The sequence below is a fragment of the Anomaloglossus baeobatrachus genome, chromosome 11 (assembly GCF_048569485.1).
Source record: "Anomaloglossus baeobatrachus isolate aAnoBae1 chromosome 11, aAnoBae1.hap1, whole genome shotgun sequence".
In the NCBI taxonomy this organism is placed as follows: Eukaryota; Metazoa; Chordata; class Amphibia; order Anura; family Aromobatidae; genus Anomaloglossus; species Anomaloglossus baeobatrachus.
Genome location: NC_134363.1, coordinates 151,106,448 through 151,126,255, shown reverse-complemented (window position 1 = coordinate 151,126,255; position 19,808 = coordinate 151,106,448). Strand labels below are relative to the sequence as shown.

The 19,808-nt window shown below is 47.1% G+C and overlaps 1 protein-coding gene across 5 annotated transcripts in view; it reads right to left on the bottom strand.

The window, feature by feature from the left end:
- The window catches only part of DVL1 (dishevelled segment polarity protein 1), a 286,231-nt gene that overhangs the window by 54,474 nt on the left and 211,949 nt on the right, over positions 1–19,808 (bottom strand). For all 5 annotated transcript variants that reach the window (XM_075328394.1, XM_075328393.1, XM_075328396.1 and 2 more), the window contains exons 5-6: positions 11,209–11,341; positions 1,494–1,587 (exon numbers count right to left, since the gene is read on the bottom strand). In XM_075328394.1, coding sequence (XP_075184509.1) covers positions 1,494–1,587; positions 11,209–11,341 — 227 coding nt within the window. The remainder of the gene's footprint in view (positions 1–1,493; positions 1,588–11,208; positions 11,342–19,808) is intronic.

Sequence of the window (19,808 nt, the reverse complement as noted above, 5' to 3'; positions counted from 1 at the left end):
TCCACATGTTTTAATTCATAGTTTTGATGCCTTCAATGTGAATGTACAATTTTCAGAGTCATGAAAATAAAGAAAACTCATTGAATGAGGTGTGTCCAAACTTTTGGTCTGTACTGTATATACTTTATATATATATTTTTTTTTTCATTTATTTAATTTCTTTTTTTATTTACTTTTTAAAGCCGGTGGCTCGATCCTGAGCCATGGCACCTTGATGGATGAACGATATGTAGGAAGGTCGATCTTGTGCAGCCTAGATCAGTCCACCAAGGTCTTCTCCTCCTAGATACATCCACTAGGGTCTTCTCCTACTAGATTGGTCCACCAGGGTCTTCTTCGCCGTTACCTTGATAGTATCAAGTCATCGTGTTGCTGTTCGTCTTGTTCCTTCTATTCTTCTGACCATGATGGAATTCTCCAGCGATTGCTCTCTTCGTATGATGCTTCCAAGGTAGGCAAGTCGTAGCTTGGTTGATCCTTGCTCTCAGTGACATGTCTGGCCTGATTTGTTCCAAAATGTGTTTGTTCTTCTTGTCATCCATGGTATTGATAACTTCCTTCTCCAGCACCACATTTCGAAAGCATTGATTCTTCTTCTGTCTTGTTACTTTAGCGTCTAGGCTTCGCATCTGTATGTTACCACAGATAAGACCAGACTATGTATGATCCGTGTCTTTATCGCCAGTGAAATGTTCCTCAATTTGAGGACCTTGTTCAGTGACTTAATCGTTGATTTGCCCACAACGATTCTCCTACTCACTTCTGGTGTTGTCGCTGCATCTTGACTGATCATCAATCCGAGTAAGTTGAAGTATATACTGTATATACATTGAGCATGTTTGGGATGCACTGGATTGACGTAGACGGCCTGTGTTCTCAGGCAGGATGGGGGGAGTGACTCTTATGCCGGCGTCACATGGGATGATCTATCGCGCGATCGTACCCGCCCCCGTCGTTTGTGCGTCAGGGGCAATTAGTTACCCGTGGCGCACAAAGTCGTTAACCCCTGTCACACGCACTTACCTCCCGGACGACGTCGCTGTGGGTGGCGAACATCCTCTTCCTGAAGGGGGAGGGATGATCGGCGTCACTGCGACGTCACACAGCGGCCGCCCAATAGAAGCGGAGGGGCGGAGATGAGCGGGACGCATCTGCATTGCCGGCGGGATGCAGGTAAGCTGTGTTCGTCGTTCTCGGGGTGTCACACGTAGCGATGTGTGCTGCCTCGGGAACGATGAACAACCAGAGCACAGAAGGAGGACCGAGATTTTGAAAATGAATGACGTGTCAACGAGCAACGATGAGGTGAGTATTTTTGCTCGTTCACAGTCGTTCGGAGGTGTCACACGCTACGACATGTCAAACGATGCCAGATGTGCGTCACTAACGTCGTGACCCCGACGGCATATCGCCCGATATATCGTCCCGTGTAACGCTGGCATTAAACCTCCCTACATTACCAACATCAATGCTAACAATTATGCTCTACTCACCCTATCAATTTGCCTCATCTTCTGCTTCCGCCGCCTTCGTTTGTGCTTCCGTATAAGTCTTGAGGATGTGCTTTGCTCAGTGGAGCTGCTTAGCCTATAAAATACAGAAAGAGTTCACATACATTGTGACTACATTGAAGAAAAATTACTGAGCACTTGCACTCGGATCTCAATAGGTCGGATACTTTTTGACCCATGGAGCATTGGCTTACTGTCAAGAGAAGGGCTGAAAATATCACATTATGAGCTCAGGACAATAACTCTGAAAACAATTGAGCACTAAAATCCTTTAGGTGCCGCTGAAAGAGAACTGGAAACCTGTGAGACACCATTCCAAACAAAGGGGAATCCAATCCAATGGAGCATCACTAATCAATAGAAGTGTCTGAGCCATGCCAAAGGTGATGATCGAAAGGGTTCTACAGCATATTTTCTGGAAATCAGTCGTGTGGGCTTACTGGTAATATCCAGGGGCGTAACAAACGTTGTCACAGTGACCACAACTGGGCCCAGGGGTAAAAGGGGCCCACCAGCCCCAGTTCCTGTTTCAGCTGGATGTGCGTCCGAGCGCACGCATCCAGCTGAAATACATTGCAGCACAGAGACCAGTCAGGTCCCTGCACTGCGATATTCCGGCTGCCGATTAAGACTATGAATATTCACTGCTCCCCACGCCCATAATCCAGGGCAAAAAGAGCAGAGAATATGCCGCCACCTGGCAGCCAATCACGCTGTAAGTGGGTGGCATGTGCATGACAGTGACGTCACGCGTTGCGTCGCTTGCACGCTGATCAGATGTGGCATGCCATATCATTGCAGGATGACACCGAGAGAGCGGGAGAGAAGGGGGGAAGGTTAGTATAATTGTTTTTGTTTTTTTTTACTGTGTGCAATCCCTAGGGGTATCACAACAGGTCAAAGCAAAGTGAACCTGCGCGAACTGGGGATGTTCCTGCACAGGCGCAAAATTTCGATCGGCAAGACGCGTCATCCACATCAATAAAATCAGAAGGATGCCATTTCACAGCAGAGAAGAGGGAAAGGATCTACTGCAATGATGCCCATCAGACCGGACTGGTCGGATTTGCATACAGCGCTGGAGCTATTTAAAAGGTTTTTGGGGGATATACAAGAGGTCAGGACATAATATACAACTTTTACAATACAGCACAGAGGCTGAGTAAGGTTGTGGTATTAGCTCATGCAAACAAAAAATTGGTGACAGGTTCCCTTTAAAGGCTAAAAATGCTGGAAGAGACAGTAAGCGCAAATAGGGTCTTATCCTAAAACACTGTTAGCAATGGTACTGTAGGGTGGACTCACCTGGCATGGTTGTGAGAGTCACAACCACTGTAATGGCCGTAAATACAGCTGCAGCAGAACCCACGTGGAGATGCAGTTCAAATTTGGAGAGAAAATGGTTAATAGACCGCGCTGCCGTAGAAAGGAGGATCCATGTAGATGATTTTGTCTTCGCGTTTCAAAGCCTAAAGCGGGCTTTACACATTGCGACATCGGCAACGAGATATCGTCGGGGTCATGTCGTTAGTGACGCACATCCGGCGCCGTTAGCGACATCGTAGCGTGTAACGCAAATGAGGGACGATCAACGAGCACAAAAATGTCAAAAATCGTTGCTCATTGTCACGTCGCTCATTTCCATAATATCGCTGCAGCGACAGGTACGATGTTGTTTGTCGTTCCTGCGGCAGCACACATCGCTGTGTGTGACACCGCAGGAGCGACAAACATCTCCTTACCTGCCTCCACCGGCAATGCGGAAGGAAGGAGGTGGGCGGCATGTTCCGGTCGCTCATCTCCGCCCCTCCTTTTCTATTTTGGCGGCGGTTCAGTGACGCTGCTGTGACGCTGCTGTGACGTTGCTGTGACGCTGAACGAACCACCCCCTTAGAAAGGAGGCGGATCACCGGTCACAGCGACGTTGCAGGGCAGGTATGTGCGTGTGACGCTGCTGCAGCGATAATGTGGCATAATACGGCAGCGAGCACCACATATCGGGCGTATGACGGGGGCGGGTGCTATCGCGCTCTGCATCGCTAGCATCGGCTACCGATGTCGCAGCGTGTAAAACCCGCTTTAGGGGTACTTTGCACACTATGACATCGCAGCTGCGATGTCGGTGGGGTCAAATTGAAAGTGACGCACATCCGGCGTCGCTGTCGACATCGGAGTATGTGAATCCTTTTTACTACGGTTAACGAGCACAATAGCGTCGAAATCGTATGATCGGTGTAGCGTCGGTCATTTCCATAATTTCGGAAGGACCGATGTTACGATGTTGTTCCTCGTTCCTGCGGCAGCACACATCGCTGTTTGTGAAGCCGCAGGAGCGAGTAACATCTCCTTACCTGCGTCCCGCCTGCAATGAGGAAGGAAGGAGGCGGGCGGGATGTTTACGTCCCGCTCATCTCCGCCCCCCTGCTTCTATTGGCCACCTGCCGAGTGATGTCGCTGTGACGCCGCATGATCCGCCCCCTTAGGAAGGGCCAGAGCGAAGTCGCAGGGCAGGTAAGTGCGCGTGAAGCTGTCGTAGCGATAATATTCGCTACGGCAGCTATCACAAGATATCGCAGCTTCGATGGGGGCGGGGACTATCGTGCTCGGCATCGCTACCATCGGCTTGCGATGTCGAAGTGTGCAAACTACCCCTTATGGCTTCTTCCTCAGGACAAATCCTATACCAATTATATATGATTTGTCCTGAGGAAGAAGCCGTAAGGTTTTGAAACGTGTAGACAAATAAAGTAATTTCTTCTACATGGATCCTCTTTTCTACAGCAGCGCGGTCTATTAACCCTTTTCTCTCGCAGGTTCCCTTTAAAGATAGATTGTACTTAACAACAGGCAGTCAACATCAAGCTAGGGGGAAAAAAAAGGAGAAACCTAGTGGCCGGCAGGTGTTATTTTATGTGGCAATGAGGCCTCTGGTACCCATGGACTGAGTACGACTGCTACTTCTGTATCCCCTATAGCTAGGAATGTATATATATAAATAATCACTGCTGTTCTATTAAATATTCATTCCCGACAGATGTGTTTTATTCATGCTTATAGGGATAAGGCTCCTTGGACAATGTAGCCGCTCATTGCTGGGTAGATGTGTTTGCAGAAGTCTTTCATCTTCAGCCCTGCGTGTCCATGATCTGTACCCGTGAAATTCCTGCGGTAATTAATCTGCTCTCAGGATGACAGATATTTCTACATCGCCAGCAGCAATGATTTCATTCTTTGGAGAAGGAGCCTTAATGCTGGTAAGATACAGACACAATATCACATTGGGAAGACAAAGGTGATCTTGCTTGTCTTACGCTAACATGAGCCTTTACTAGGCCGTTTCCTTATGGCGCCGTTTGCAGGATTGCGCTTTGTCGTTCTCAATTATGTCTGGAAATGTGCAGCATTGATCATGCCTTCTGGCCATCACGTTTATTATAATTAGCATTAATTTTAAGAGAAAATGTACTTTTACAGGCAGCATAGTAAAATGAGATAGAAGGTGTGGGGGGGAGGCAGGACCATACACGTGCTAAACTCAGTTTTTATATAGGAAATCACAGGGTGAATATGTTGTACGCTGTAAAGGGGCAACGTGAATATTTGTGGGGTAAAAGTATTATTTTATAGGCAAACTCCAGCGTTGGAAGGACCGGCCCTACTTGAGGTATTTCTATAAACTATGCTAAACTCAGTTCATATATAGGAAATCACAGGGTGAATATGTTGTACGCTGTAAAGGTGCAATGTGAATATTTGTGGGGTAAAAGTGTTATTTTACAGACAAACTCCAGCGTTGGAAGGACCGGACCCACTTGAAGTATTTCTTAAAACTTCACATTTATTTCTCCATCCGACAGATCCAACATCAGTTCATAAGGAAAGGAAACCAACGCGTTTCGGCTTCAGCCTTAATCATGAAAGCTGAAACGCGTTGGTTTCCTTTCCTTATGAACAGATATTGTATGTGTCGGATGGAGAAATAAATGTGACGTTTTAATAAATACCTCAAGTGGGGCCGGTCCTTCCAACGCTGAAGTTTGTCTGTTAAAGAACACTTTAATTCCTTAAATATTCACGTTGCCCTTTTACAGCGTACAACATATTCACCCTATGATTTCCTATATAAAAACTGAGTTTAGTATAGTGAGTCCATTCATTTCATTGCTGGTGTTTGTCTGTGTCATATACCGTCTGTCTTACCAAGGTGTCCATGATGCAGGTTTTGGAATCGGGACCAGAATCCGGGAGGTGATTGACAACTCCCTTGTTTTAGTTTCGATTAAAGTGTTATTTCCAATATTTGAAACTATCACTCATATTAACAGGATAGGTAAAAACTTGCTCATCAATGGGGGTCTAACTGGTGGGACCCCCAGTAATTCGATGCTCTAAAATGAGTATATGCCATCACCATTCCATTCATGGTCTATGGGACTGTTGAAGAAAGTAGAGTATTGTACCAAGCTATCTCTAGCACTCTCATGCATGCGCAGTTACTGCTCCATTCCAACAGGAAATTTAAAACAGATGTTGTTGGGATTGTTGGGGTCCCAGCGGTCGGACCCCCTACCAACCAACCAAGTTATCTTCCATCTTGTGGATAGGTGGTAACGTGAAATGTTAGAAATAACACATAAGGGGATTGCCCACTACTTTGATATTTGAAGACCTCTTTATAGGATAGGTCATCGATATCATATCGTGGGGGGTCCCGGAGCTAGAACCCCCTCCGATCAGCTATTTGGCCAGATATAAACAAGTGTTCTAAGTGGAACTGCACAGCCCTATACACTGCTGGCAAGAACTGAAGCTCAGCTCTTAATGTGAATAGAACTGAACTGCAATACCAGACTCAGCCTGCAGAGGAATGTGGCACTATTTCCGGAAAAAAAGAACAAAAAAACCCAAGATCCTCTACTCTAACCCTGTACGACCTCTTTTATAAATGTAATTCTAGATCAAATTGTACTTGCTTCACATAAAAAAGGATCACAAAGTCATCATTTGGGGAGGGAGGGGATCTTGAACTCTGAACCAGTACTTGGGCAACTTTAACCATAAGCTAAAAGAAGAGTTGTCTAGGCCTTCAGATGATGCCCTCATGACTGTAAACTTGGACTGTAAAAGAGCCCAGCGGACTTGGTAAGTACAGGCAGTGCTATAGGGGACACAGGGTCTCCAGGGGTATCTGAGGCAGTCATTGGGGGCCATCATGAACGTGCCATACAATTTTGGGACATATGAAGCACTATATGGAGGAAATCTCTGTTAAAAGTAACCTGTGAGGCACAGAAAGCTAACTTGCTTACAGATGATACCCTCATGCCAGTAAACTTGGACAGTAAAAGAGCCCAGTGGACTTGGTAAGTACAGGCAGTGCTATAGAGGACACAGGATCTCCAGGGGTATCTGAGGCAGTCAATGGGGGCCATTGTGAATTTGCCATGCAATTTTGGGACATATGAAGCACTATCTGGAAGAAATCTCTGTTACAAGTAACCTGGGAGGCACAGAAAGCTAACTTGCTTACAGATGATGCCCTCATGCCTGTAAACTCGGACTGTAAAAGAGCCCAGCAGAGGTAAGTAGTGGCAGTGCTATAGAGCACACATGATCTCCAGGGGTATCTGAGGCAGTCAATGGGGGCCATTGTGAACTTGCCATGCAATTTTGGGACATATGAAGCACTATATGGAGGAAATCTCTGTTACAAGTAACCTGGGAGGCACAGAAAGCTAACTTGCTTACAGAACTCCTGTGGGATAGAGAGGCAGCATGAGAACAATTTGCACAGGATGTTATATAATGTCCTAGATTTAAGAGGTATAAAGTTTGTGAGGGGGCTAAATTGTTCCAGGGTCTTAAAGCCTAAGGAGGGGGATCATTAGCTCCATTTAGTCAATATGAGAATGAGAAGATTACTATTATTAAAGACCCATGATAGTTTGTGACCCTGTTGGAGATCTCGCATGTCACAATATGGTTCCACTAGCTATGATCGAGATCTTCGATGATCTTTGCACTGGGTGCACCAATGTGCTAAAAGGACCCTTACTTATACAACTTGTTTCCAAAGACATACATTTCTTGTCAAGACTCAAAACGTCTCGTCCATCCTTTATTTCTCCTCATTAACGCATGCTCTTCCAGTGTGTTGACAGCTGTGATCTCCACTTTAACGCTGCTCTGTCTACAAGGATTTACTTCATCCCATCAATTGTAACCAGTCTCTCAGTTTCTAAACTCTAACCTCCAAAACAAACCCACTGTCATCTCATATACATCCCTCCCTTGTCAGAGCCTGCAGGATTCAAGCCCCGGGGAAGATGTCTTGATCTCTGGGTACTAAGCATGCCAGATCACAAGCGGAAAGACGAGATGTGATGACAAGGAGGCATCTGCTGGAGAGGAGACACACCTTGACCACAGCCACCATGGCAAGTAGAGTCTAACCGTACGGTGAAGTCTTCTCAAGTTTTGTCTTGTCTTGAAGACTTGTTGAAAATGTTCTACTTTTCTTAACAGGCGTAGATAATTATACAAGTAATATGATATAAGCTATATGTTGTTTTTACATATATAAAAGAATGGATTTGGTTTTTCACGAACAAACAAAACATTTCTGAACATTTTCTCCTCTACATGTCACAATCATTTAACGTAGTTGTCCGGAAAAAAACAAGTGACCACCTATCCGCGGGATGGGAACTCACTTACCAATTGGCAAAAAGGGGACATTTTTTTCATGATGGGGTACTTTTATCCCCATTAAAAGATAATATGGCAGGTCGGACACCTGATCGCCGTTTCAAATATTCTCTAAGGAACTGTGGAGCTACTGGAAAAAGCTGAGTGAAGAGGTCGGTGGCCACCACAGAGAATTAATGGAGCTTAGGTTATGCATGTGAACTGTCGCTCCAGTCTAACCGGGGTAAAAGTTCACAGTTGTGTCAAAAGTCCCAGAAGTCGGACCCTATCAATGAATATGTTACCACCTATCCTGTGGGTGATAAAGGGGTTTCCTGGTAAAAATAAGTTAAGTAACTGTAAACTAGATTGGATTGCGGAAGGCTGCAGTCAATCAGTGGCCGCCATTGGACCCATTGCTGTGATCGGAGGAAAGGATATGGTCTGGGAGGTAAGTATGCAGTGTACATGTTTAATGATGGGCAGGAGCGCTATTAAGGGGTTATTCCACAGTGGCCAACCAGTTTAAGGTTTTGGTTACATTGGTTGCGCAGCTGTCATGATTCTGATGAGTTGTGCGCTGCTCTCCTGCAGAGCCTCTTCTGGGCCTCATATATTCCTCCAGTGAATTCGTTGTTCCCGGTCTAAGTCCTGAGTGGTGTGGGAGGGGTCTGTTCTTTGATGCCCCATCAATGATAGTTACTGTTTAGCAGGGCACGTCTCTGGTTGCCATAAGTGACTGACCTGATCTTGTCCCGCTTCCTATTTCCTCGTACCCTGTCCCGTCTCCTCCCCTACTCCGTCTTGACTCCCTGCCTCCCTGACCTTCGGCTTGTTCCTGACCCCCAACTCCGCTCTCTCCCATGTACCTGACTTGTCCTCTTGGCTACCGACCTCGGCTTGTATTCTGACCCCGGCTCCGCTCTCTTCCTGGTGCTTTACGTGACTTCCTGGTTTACTGACTCTCAGGTTCGCACTCTGACTTCGGCTTCTCTCTCCCTGTGTTCCTGATGTTATCTCCTAGCTCCTGACCCCTGGCTTGTTAGACTTCCCCGCAGGTCTCCTCCACTAGGGTATCTAGCAACTCTAAATGGTCTAGCATCTCATTACACCTGGGTGCTCGGCATCACAGCAGCAAAATAGCAGCTCCAAAATTGTCGTGTGATAGTCAGTCTGAGTATTGCTGTAGGGTCATCGTGTATCCCTAGCCTAACAGTTCTACCATTCCATATCCAAGAACACCAATATTGTGTCCTAGACCAGTATTTCTTAAAGCATCCCAACTCATACAAATTACATCATAGTTACCCCAAAGCTATGGTCATAGACAGTGCTTCTAACTTACACTAGAGCATAAACAGGGATAAACTGGCCCACAGGAGAACAGGAGAATCCTATGGTGGCCCCCTTTGCAGTAGAACGTCACTTACCCCCAACATTATTAGTAGTTGGCACTGTACAGTTGTTTTACTATGTATAGATAAAGGAAGTGTCTCCTCATTCATTTTACAAACGACCCAGTATATAATTATATAGAAGCATAGGTAAATTTGTAAATGTCATATTTGGATGCAGTTGATCAGTGGACCCCTAGAGTCGATGTTACTGGTGGGTCTCTAGTCTGATATTGACCATAAATACAGTGCAAGTACACTGCAGATACACGGCATATAGTAGTATATATGGTATATAAACCACAGGTTAAGAGCACAGTTGGCCAAAAATATTTGCAGGTCCTTGGTCTAGTAGTCACGTTGTAGTCTCTTCTTATCGGCCAGCAACTCTGGTGCATCTTCTGATTTGTAGACCTGGCAAGATGTCCTCATTGCAAAAAGATGCGTTCAAGAAAATTGACACCGTGATGCCTTAGCTTTCTTGAACACAGACGCAAGTAAATCTAAGGTTTTAGAAATCTGTTGTGAAGACACCGCACTGTTAAATGTCTGTCTGGGGTTAATGTTCTTAATTTGGCCAGACATGGGTCCTTTCGGTGTTTTAACTCGTGTTTGTTAAGTCCTTGTTTTCCGCCAGACTCAGAGTCGTCCATTGTCTGAGGAGGTGTATTGCTAAGTTAATGTAAAATCCCTCAGCCTCTCTGTCTACCTCACTCAGAGGGGAATTAACTATGCGGATTGGAATGCCACCCAATCAGAGCACAGCCTTCTTCCACCAATCCGGTAAGACCACAATACCCTGGGATGAGAGCCTGGGAGATATAAAAACGGGACTGCTTGGGCCACCAGGGTGTTCTTTTGCTACGTGGCTTCATACTAGGGGTTTTGATCCCAATGGAAGTCCTTTACCCCTTAGTCACTTCGGCGCCGGTTAGGGGATCAGAAACTGGATTACATTGTGCAAGAACACCGTCAAGTATCCTAGGATTCGGCTGGAAGAAACCCAGGTTGGGATGATTCAGTTACCTGGCTGCGGACTTTGCTGTGCTCGTGAAGCTTCCTACGCTTGTCACTATCCTATTCTTGGTGGGTGCCTGCCAAAAGCAGGGTGCTGTTGGTTTGGGGTATGTGGCCCTGGAAGCTCTGAAGGCACAAATTTTCTAATCCCTGGTGAGCCAGCGGAAGGGTGAGACTCTGTTGCCTGTTACGTAGTGTGTTTTGCATGGTTATGTGTTATATGCCTTTGACTGTTGGAGATCCAATAAAGTCTAATTATTGTGGTTCTGTGTTGTCTGAGTAGTGTTCTGCCCAGGGGTACGGAGTTTGGGCGTTCACTTGGGATGAACCATGGTCCATGCAGTCTTTCTAAAGGCGGTCGGGCCAGCGGACGAGAGCACCCACTGACCCCCGTGTCTCCACACCTGTCTCAGTGATGGCTAAGAATCAATGATCTAGAAGATCTAGACGTTCTACAACACTGGCCACTGTCGATTAAGAGCTCCAAGACACTTCTTATGGTCTCAGAATAACTACTACCAAAATGTATTGGAATGGAAGTGGAAAAAGGTCCCAATTTTCTACCCTAACAATTGCTCTACTACACATCCGGGACATACCTGCTAGTGTTGTCTTCATCAGAGTCCACAAAACTGCTGGACTCCAGCTCACTGCTCATCACGGTGGACGTGCTGTCATATCCGCCGGTCTCCCGTAACCGCTCCACCTTGGGGTGCCCATTGATTCTTGGAACTGTCACAGAAAATAAACATAGTGATGAGCAGAAGCCTCCTGGACATCTACTATCGGCACAGAAACAAGATAGGGGGTTTGATCAAAGAAAAATGTTTGTACTATAGGAAAGACAAGAACAGTGCAAAGTACAGTACACTCAGCAAACTACAAGTGACATGTAGATAAGGGCGACTGACAAAAGAAATATTACCATCTACACAATGTATGTCTTCCTTTTATCACAGTGAAAAATGGATGATATTGACACGAGGAGACAACAAAGCTGAGAATAGGTCATGCCTTTAATCAGACTAATAGGTGCTGTCATTTCCAGGCTGTTTGAAGTGAGGTGCCCTGACTGATGAAGATGAAGGAACATTACCTAAGGGGTGCTTCACACACAGCAAGCTCGCTGCCGAGATCGCTGCTGAGTCACGCTTTTTGTGACGCAGCAGTGACCTCATTAGCGATCTCGCTGTGTGTGACACTGAGCAGCGATCTGGCCCCTGCTGCGAGATCGCTGCTCGTTACACACAGCCCTGGTTCGTTTTCTTCAAAGCCGCTCTCCCGCTGTGACACACAGATCGCTGTGTGTGACAGCGAGAGAGCGACAAATGAAGCGAGCAAGGAGCAGGAGCCGGCGTCTGACAGCTGAGGTAAGCTTGTAACCAAGATAAACATCGGGTAACCAAGGTGGTTACCCGATATTTACCTTAGTTACCAGCCTCCGCAGCTCTCACGCTGCCTGTGCTGCCGGCTCCGGCTCTCTGCACATGTAGCTGCTGTACACATCGGGTTAATTAACCCGATGTGTACAGCAGCTAGGAGAGCAAGGAGCCAGCGCTAAGCAGTGTGCGCGGCTCCCTGCTCTCTGCACATGTAGCTGCATTACACATCGGGTTCATTAACCCGATGTGTACAGCAGCTAGGAGAGCAAGGAGCCAGCGCTCAGTGTGCGCGGCTCCCTGCTCTCTGCACACAGCGCTGGTAACTAATGTAAACATCGGGTAACCATACCCGATGTTTACCTTAGTTACCAGTCTCCGCAGCTTCCAGTCGGCGGCTCCGTGCAAGCGCAGCGTCGCTTGCACGTCGCTGCTGGCTGGGGGCTGTTCACTGGTCGCTGGTGAGATCTGCCTGTTTGACAGCTCACCAGCGACCATGTAGCGATGCAGCAGCGATCCTGACCAGGTCAGATCGCTGGTCGGATCGCTGCTGCATCGCTAAGTGTGAAGGTACCCTAAGTCATAGCACACCTCTGTCATCATCTACCTGGATTCCAGCTCCTACAGGACTTCACCTACTCCGGTCGGCTGTCATATGGGCGCCATGATCTACTTATACCATATATACCAAGAAAGCACTCAGAAGAGTCCTCATTTTCTATCAATTTGTTAAAATGTCAGATTAGCCTTTTTTGTTTGGACTGACAGCTGTTTACCTAATTAGAGTGTATATAATACTGCCATATAGTGATGGGATAATACTGCCATATAGTGATAAAATAATACTGTCATATAGTGATGGATAATACTGCCATATAGTGATAAGATAATACTGCCATATGCTACACAAATAACACCACCATAATTTTGCCATCAACTCATTTCCTAAACAATTATGCCTACATACTTATAAATAATATTGGGTTGTTTTAGTTTGATCATGAATTTCCCACCCTCTTGGAGTTTCCAAGAAATGTGGCCCTGGGCGATTGCCAAGTTTGTCATCCCCTTTCCTCCATGGCTGAGGTTCTGTATGTTATGCTGCCCAGGCTGTGGATGTATATCATCAAAGAGAAATACGATATAAGCCAAACAAAACTTTTAAGTCAACATTTTTGTCTTTCTTCATCTATAGCATTATTCACCCTAATATACACAGTCACAGCAGTAGAAAAATTCTTTATAACTTGTAGCAGAAGTTGCAATTTAAAGGGGTTGTCCACTTATAACAAAAAACATTAAAGGGGTGTTCCAGTTGAAACAAGTTATCACTTGGTACTCGCAACTAGTGATGAGCGGGCACTACCATGCTCGGGTGCTCGGTACTCGTAACTAGTGATGAACGGGCACTATCATGCTCGGGTGCTCTGTACTCGTAACTAGTGATGATCAGGCACTACCATGCTCAGGTGCTGAGTACTGGTAACTAGTCATGAGCGGGCACTACCATGCTCGGGTGCTCAGTACTCGTAACTAGTGATGAGTGAGCACTACCATGCTCGGGTGCTCAGTACTCGTAGCTCGTGATGAGCGGGCACTACCATGCTCGGGTGCTCAGTACTCGTAACTAGTGATGAGTGGGCACTACCATGCTCGGGGGCTCTGTACTGGTAACTAGTGATGAGCGAGCACTACCATGCTCGGGTGCTCGGTACTCGTAACTAGTGATGAGCAGGCACTACCATGCTCGGGTGCTCAGTACTCGTAGCTAGTGATGAGCGGGCACTACCATGCTCCGGTGCTCAGTACTCGTAACTAGTGATGAGTGAGCACTACCATGCTCGGGTGCTCAGTACTCGTAGCTCGTGATGAGCGGGCACTACCATGCTCGGGTGCTCAGTACTCGTAACTAGTGATGAGCGGGCACTACCATGCTCGGGTGCTCTGTACTCGTAACTAGTGATGAGCGGGCACTACCATGCTCAGGTGCTCGGTACTCGTAACTAGTGATGAGCGGGTACTACCATGCTCGGGTGCTCAGTACTGATAACTAGTGATGAGCGGGTACTACCATGCTCGGGTGCTCAGTACTGGTAACTAGTGATGAGCGGGTACTACCATGCTCAGGTGCTCAGTACTCGTAACTAGTGATGAGTGGGCACTACCATGCTCGGGGGCTCTGTACTGGTAACTAGTGATGAGCGAGCACTACCATGCTCGGGTGCTCGGTACTCGTAACTAGTGATGAGCAGGCACTACCATGCTCGGGTGCTCAGTACTCGTAGCTAGTGATGAGCGGGCACTACCATGCTCCGGTGCTCAGTACTCGTAACTAGTGATGAGTGAGCACTACCATGCTCGGGTGCTCAGTACTCGTAGCTCGTGATGAGCGGGCACTACCATGCTCGGGTGCTCTGTACTCGTAACTAGTGATGAGCGGGCACTACCATGCTCAGGTGCTCGGTACTCGTAACTAGTGATGAGCGGGTACTACCATGCTCGGGTGCTCAGTACTGATAACTAGTGATGAGCGGGCACTACCATGCTCGGGTGCTCAGTACTGGTAACTAGTGATGAGCGGGTACTACCATGCTCGGGTGCTCAGTACTGATAACTAGTGATGAGCGGGCACTACCATACTCGGGTGCTCGGTACTCGAAATGAGCAGTCGGACATTCAGACGGGCTGGACTCAAATACTGAGGATATTGGAAGTCAGTGGAGGACTTGAGCATTTTTCCGGAAGATGTTCGAGTTTCCCATTGAGTTCCACTACACTCGGTACACAAGTTGAGCCCATCCGAGAATCCAATATGCTTGTTTCGAGCACCTGAGCATGGTAGTGCTCGTTCATCACTAGTTATCACCTATCCATAGGACAAGTGATAACTTTTAAATCGGTGTGGATCGGACCATTGAGACCCCCCATTCATCTCCAAAATGGGATACTTTTATCGCTCTCAGCCTTTTGACGAAGATTACGTGTAGTACCTTTGACAAGATGGCTATGGTGTGCGCTGCCTGGGTAAAATAATACATTGCACATGGGGTGGAAGCTTTGGGGTAGAATGTTGGGTATCTTACATAGTTATCCATTAAGAGACCCTGACCCCCAAGGACAAAGCCATAGACTTCGTAGTTTGAGAGTTGGAGGTGCAGAAGTGTCCCAGGAGTGGTGACACTCGTGTGCCTTAACTCACTGGCTGTAGGATGCCCACTTGAGTTTTAGGCACATTTGCACAGCACTTCGGCTTTCATTATTTGCGGCACAACCCCTTTTCAGGAATTTATTTAATTTCCTATACAGGGACCCTCACTATTGAATTTTCAGGGTAGGGCTCCCTTATGGGTTACCTCCTGATTGGTCTAGGAGAGTGTGTGTGGCCGTCAGGTTCTGTTCCCTCCTGCAAAGTCAAGACTTCTCGAGAGGGGAGCTGATCTACCCTGGCTTCCAATTCCACTGGAGTGGCAGCAGAGTTGGATGTTGGGAGCAAAACTAGTTTTCTCTAGGCTAGGTCTATGGAAGCCACTGCTCCCTGTCCCTCTGTGTGGCCTTCTAGTCTGGAGGGTTGGGGGACGTTTATTGGGGACCCTTCCTCTTTCGGAATGTGCTCCGATAGACTTTACCCTTGTGGACTTTTTCTGTGGCACTTGTTCACTTTTTGAGGTGCACTCAGTTGGTAAGGCACAGTTCTCATGCCCTAAAAAAAAACCAAATAAAAAACAGTGCATATGCTCAAGCCATTCACTATGGGATTACAGGATCGCTGTATTCTCCGGCAGTCCCATAGAAAATGAATAGCGTGGTTGGTGAAGCATGTGCACTACCAATCCATTCCAATGGGAATAAATGCCTGTTCTGGTGATTGGTGGGGCTCCCAGGAGTCAGACGGACCCCAATGGCACAATTATCACCCATCTTATACTATCTTAGGCCTAAAACACACTTCCGCAAAAAAAAACGTACGTGTCTCATGGTCCGTTTTTCGGGTCCGTGCTCCGTTTTTTAGGGGCGTTTCTCCGGTACGTATGGCATCCGTGTGATGGCGTATGCGAGCCGTGTGTGCGTGTGGAATGTCCGTATTGACATAAAATACGTACGTGTGCAGTCCGTGTGCTGTCCGTTTATAAAGGCCCGCATTCTTACCCAATTAACGTTGTTAATCATTCATCATGAGATCCTGGTGTTTTTGTTTGCCATCAATTGTCCTGATAGATTGGAAACAAGTGTTTCAGATTTTGTGACTAAAAACGGACACGGACGATACGTGCTGAACACGGACATACTCCGTGTGCGGTCCGTGCAGGCACGGACCCATAGACTTTAGCGGGTCCGTGCCTGCGTCCTGCCGGCCAAAAACGGACATGTCGTCCGTGTAGAAAAGCGCACACACGTACTTACCACACGGACACACGTTCCGTGTGATTTTACGTGTGTGTGCCATCTACCATTGAATAACATGGGTCTCCGTGTCTCCGGTACGTGCAAATATGTACCGCACACGTACAAAAAAAAAAGGATGTGTGTTGCGGGTCTTATGGATAGATGACAACTTGTTCTAGCTGTAATACCAATATACTATAGGGGGTCTTCTCATGCCTAAAGGGGGCTTTGCGATGTCGCTAGCGCTTGCAGCCGTCCCCGTCGTTTGTGCGTCACGGGCAAATCGCTGCCCGTGGCGAACAATATCGCTAGGACCCGTCACACATACTTACCTGCCTAACGACGTCGCTGTGGCCGGCGACCCGCCTCTTTTCTAAGGGGGCGGTTCGTGCGACGTCACACGGCAGGCGTCCAATAGAAGCGGAGGGGTGGAGAGCAGCCGCATGAAAGCCACTCCCGCCTCGTTGCCTCAGACCGCAGGTACGGTGAGGTTCCTCGTTCCTGCGGTGTCACACGTAGCGATGTGTGCTGCCTCAGGAACAATGAACAACCTGCGTCCAGCACCAGCAACGATATTTGGGATTTGAATGACGTGTCAACAATCAACAATTTGGTGAGTATTTTGCGTTGTTAGCGGTCGCTTGTTGGTGTCACACGGAACAACGTCACTAACTATGCCGGATGTGCGTCACGCAATCCATGACCCCAGTGATACGTCGTTGCGTGTAACGGGGCCTTTAGAGTAGAAAATGGTTAAATAAAGGGTCTGTCATATAACATACAGAAAACCTGTAATACTTATTCTCCCCTGTGATGGCGCTGCAGAGAAGATGAGCCCATACTGCCAGGTTAGAAGGCCCAAAAGGTGCCTTTGGTATAGATAACAAAACCTATACCCGTAACAGTTGCGGGCCCTGTTGGAGATTTTGCACTGGGGCCCATGAGCTTCATGTTACACCAATGTATACAAGTATTCTATCGTCTAGATGTTCCGGTTGAATAGTGACATAATGATGCCACTAAGCTCTAATTACAGCTGATCACAGCCCGGAGCAACGTTCCAAAGAATGCATCGTGCAAGCGTTTTATACACATAATACCTGACAAATCATCATATCTCGCCTTTCAGTCCTATCACTACACGGGCGTATACTGTAAGGTAAACACATCCATTCCTTACCGGCCTCACGAGACATCTTATACCTTATACCAGGCCCAGCATGTAACAGGCTTAGGAGGAGCTTTTATCTTCACATCCTTCCCTGGGTGCAAACTCAGATTTCTAGATAAAATGACTTTCAATCACAGATAAACTGCTCCAAAACAAAACCTGATCTGCGCTCTCCGCTTTTTACCTTCACTCCCACATTCTATATCAAAACTGCAGGACTTCACATCTGAGAATGGGTGTTAGGGGTACTTGGCACACTACGACATCGCAGGTGCGATGTCGGTGGGGTCAAATCGAAAGTGACGCACATCCGGCGTCGCAGGCGATATCGGAGTGTGTAAATCGTTTTTATACGATTAACGAGCGCAAAAGCGTCAAAATCGTATGATCAGTGTAGACTCGGTCATTTCCATAATTTCGGAAGGACCGATGTTACGATGTCGTTCCTGCGGCATAATACATTGCTGTGTGTGAAGCCGCAGGAGCGAGGAACATCTCCTACCTGCGTCCTGCGGCTCACGCCGGCTATGCGGAAGGAAGGAGGTGGGCGGGATGTTTACGTCCCGCTCATCTCCGCCCCTCCGCTTCTATTGGCCGCCTGCCGTGTGATGTCGCTGTGACGCCGCACGACCCGCCCCCTTAGGAAGGAGGCGGTTCGCCGGCCAGAGACGGTAAGTGCGTGTGAAGCTGCCGTAGCGATAATGTTCGCTACGGCAGCTATAACACAATATCGTATGTGCGACGGGGGCGGGGACTATCGCGCTCGACATCGCAGCATCGGTTTGCGATGTCGTAGTGTGCAAAGTACCCCTTAGTGCGGATGACGGGCACATCTGATGTATATGGGTGACGCGCACTGATTTTGGAAGGACTGGATGACCAATTAAAGGGATCGGAATACAACAATCTGATGTATAAGTGCATTTCAATAAATTAAAATATCAAAAAGTAAAATTTATTTCAGTTATTTAATACAAAAAAGTCATTATCTAAAAAAATTAGAATAATTGCCACAAAACACCTGCAAAGGCTTCCTAAGCGTTTAAAATGGCCCTTTAGTCTGGTTCAGTAGGCTACACAATCAAGAGGAAGACTGCTGAATTGACAGATGTCCAGAAGACAGTCACTGACACACTCCACAAGGAGGGTAAGCCACAAAAAGTAATTTGCTAAAGAAGCTGGCTGTTCAGAGAGTGCTGTATCCAAGCATATTAATGGAAAGTTGAGTGGAAGGAAAAAGTGTGGTAAAAAAAAGGTGAACAAGCAACTGGGATAGGATTGTTACAAAAAGGACATTAAAAAATTTGGGGGAGATTCACAAGGAGTGGACGCTGCTGGAGTCAGTGCTTCAAGAGCCACCGCACACAGACGTATCCAGGACATGGGCTACAAGTGTCACATTCCTTGTGTCAAGCTACTCCTGACCAATAGACAACACCAGAAGTGTCTTACCTGGGCCAAGGAGAAAAAGAACTGGACTGTTCTCAGTGTCCAAGGTGTTGTTTTCAGATGAAAGTAAATTTTGCATTTCATTTGGAAATCGCGGTCCCAGAGTCTGGAGGAAGAGTGGAGAGGCCACAATCCAAGCTGCTGAGGTCTGGTGTGAAGTCTCCACAATCAGTGATGGTTTGGGGAGTCATGTCATCTGCTGGTGTAGCTCCACTGTGTTTTATCAAGACCAAGGTCAGCACAGCCGTCTACCAGGAAATTCTAGAGCACTTCATGCTTCCCTCTGCCGACAAGCTTTTTGGAGATGGAAATTTCATTTTCCAGCAGGATGTGGCTCCTGTCCACACTGCCAAACGTACCAATACCTGGTTTACTAACCAGAGTATCACTGTGCTTGATTGGCCAGCAACTCTCCTGACCTAAACCCCATAGAGAATCTATGAGAGACACCAGACCCAACAATGCAGACGAGCTGAAGGCGGCTATCAAAGCAACCTGGGCTTCCATAACACCTCAGCAGTGCCACAGGCTGATCGCCTCCATGCCGCATAGATGCGGGAATTCATGCAAAAGGAGCCTGACCAAGTATTGAGGCATTTACTGTACAGACTTTTCAGTTGGCGCCAACATTTCTGAGTTTAAAATCATTTTTTCAGTTGGTCTTATATAATATGCTAGCGATGAGTGAACTAGTGATGAGCGAGCACTACCATGCTCAAGTGCTCAGTACTCATAACTAGTGATAAGCGGGCACTACCATGCTCAGGTGCTCAGTACTCGTAACTAGTGATGAATGAGCACTGAGCACTACCATGCT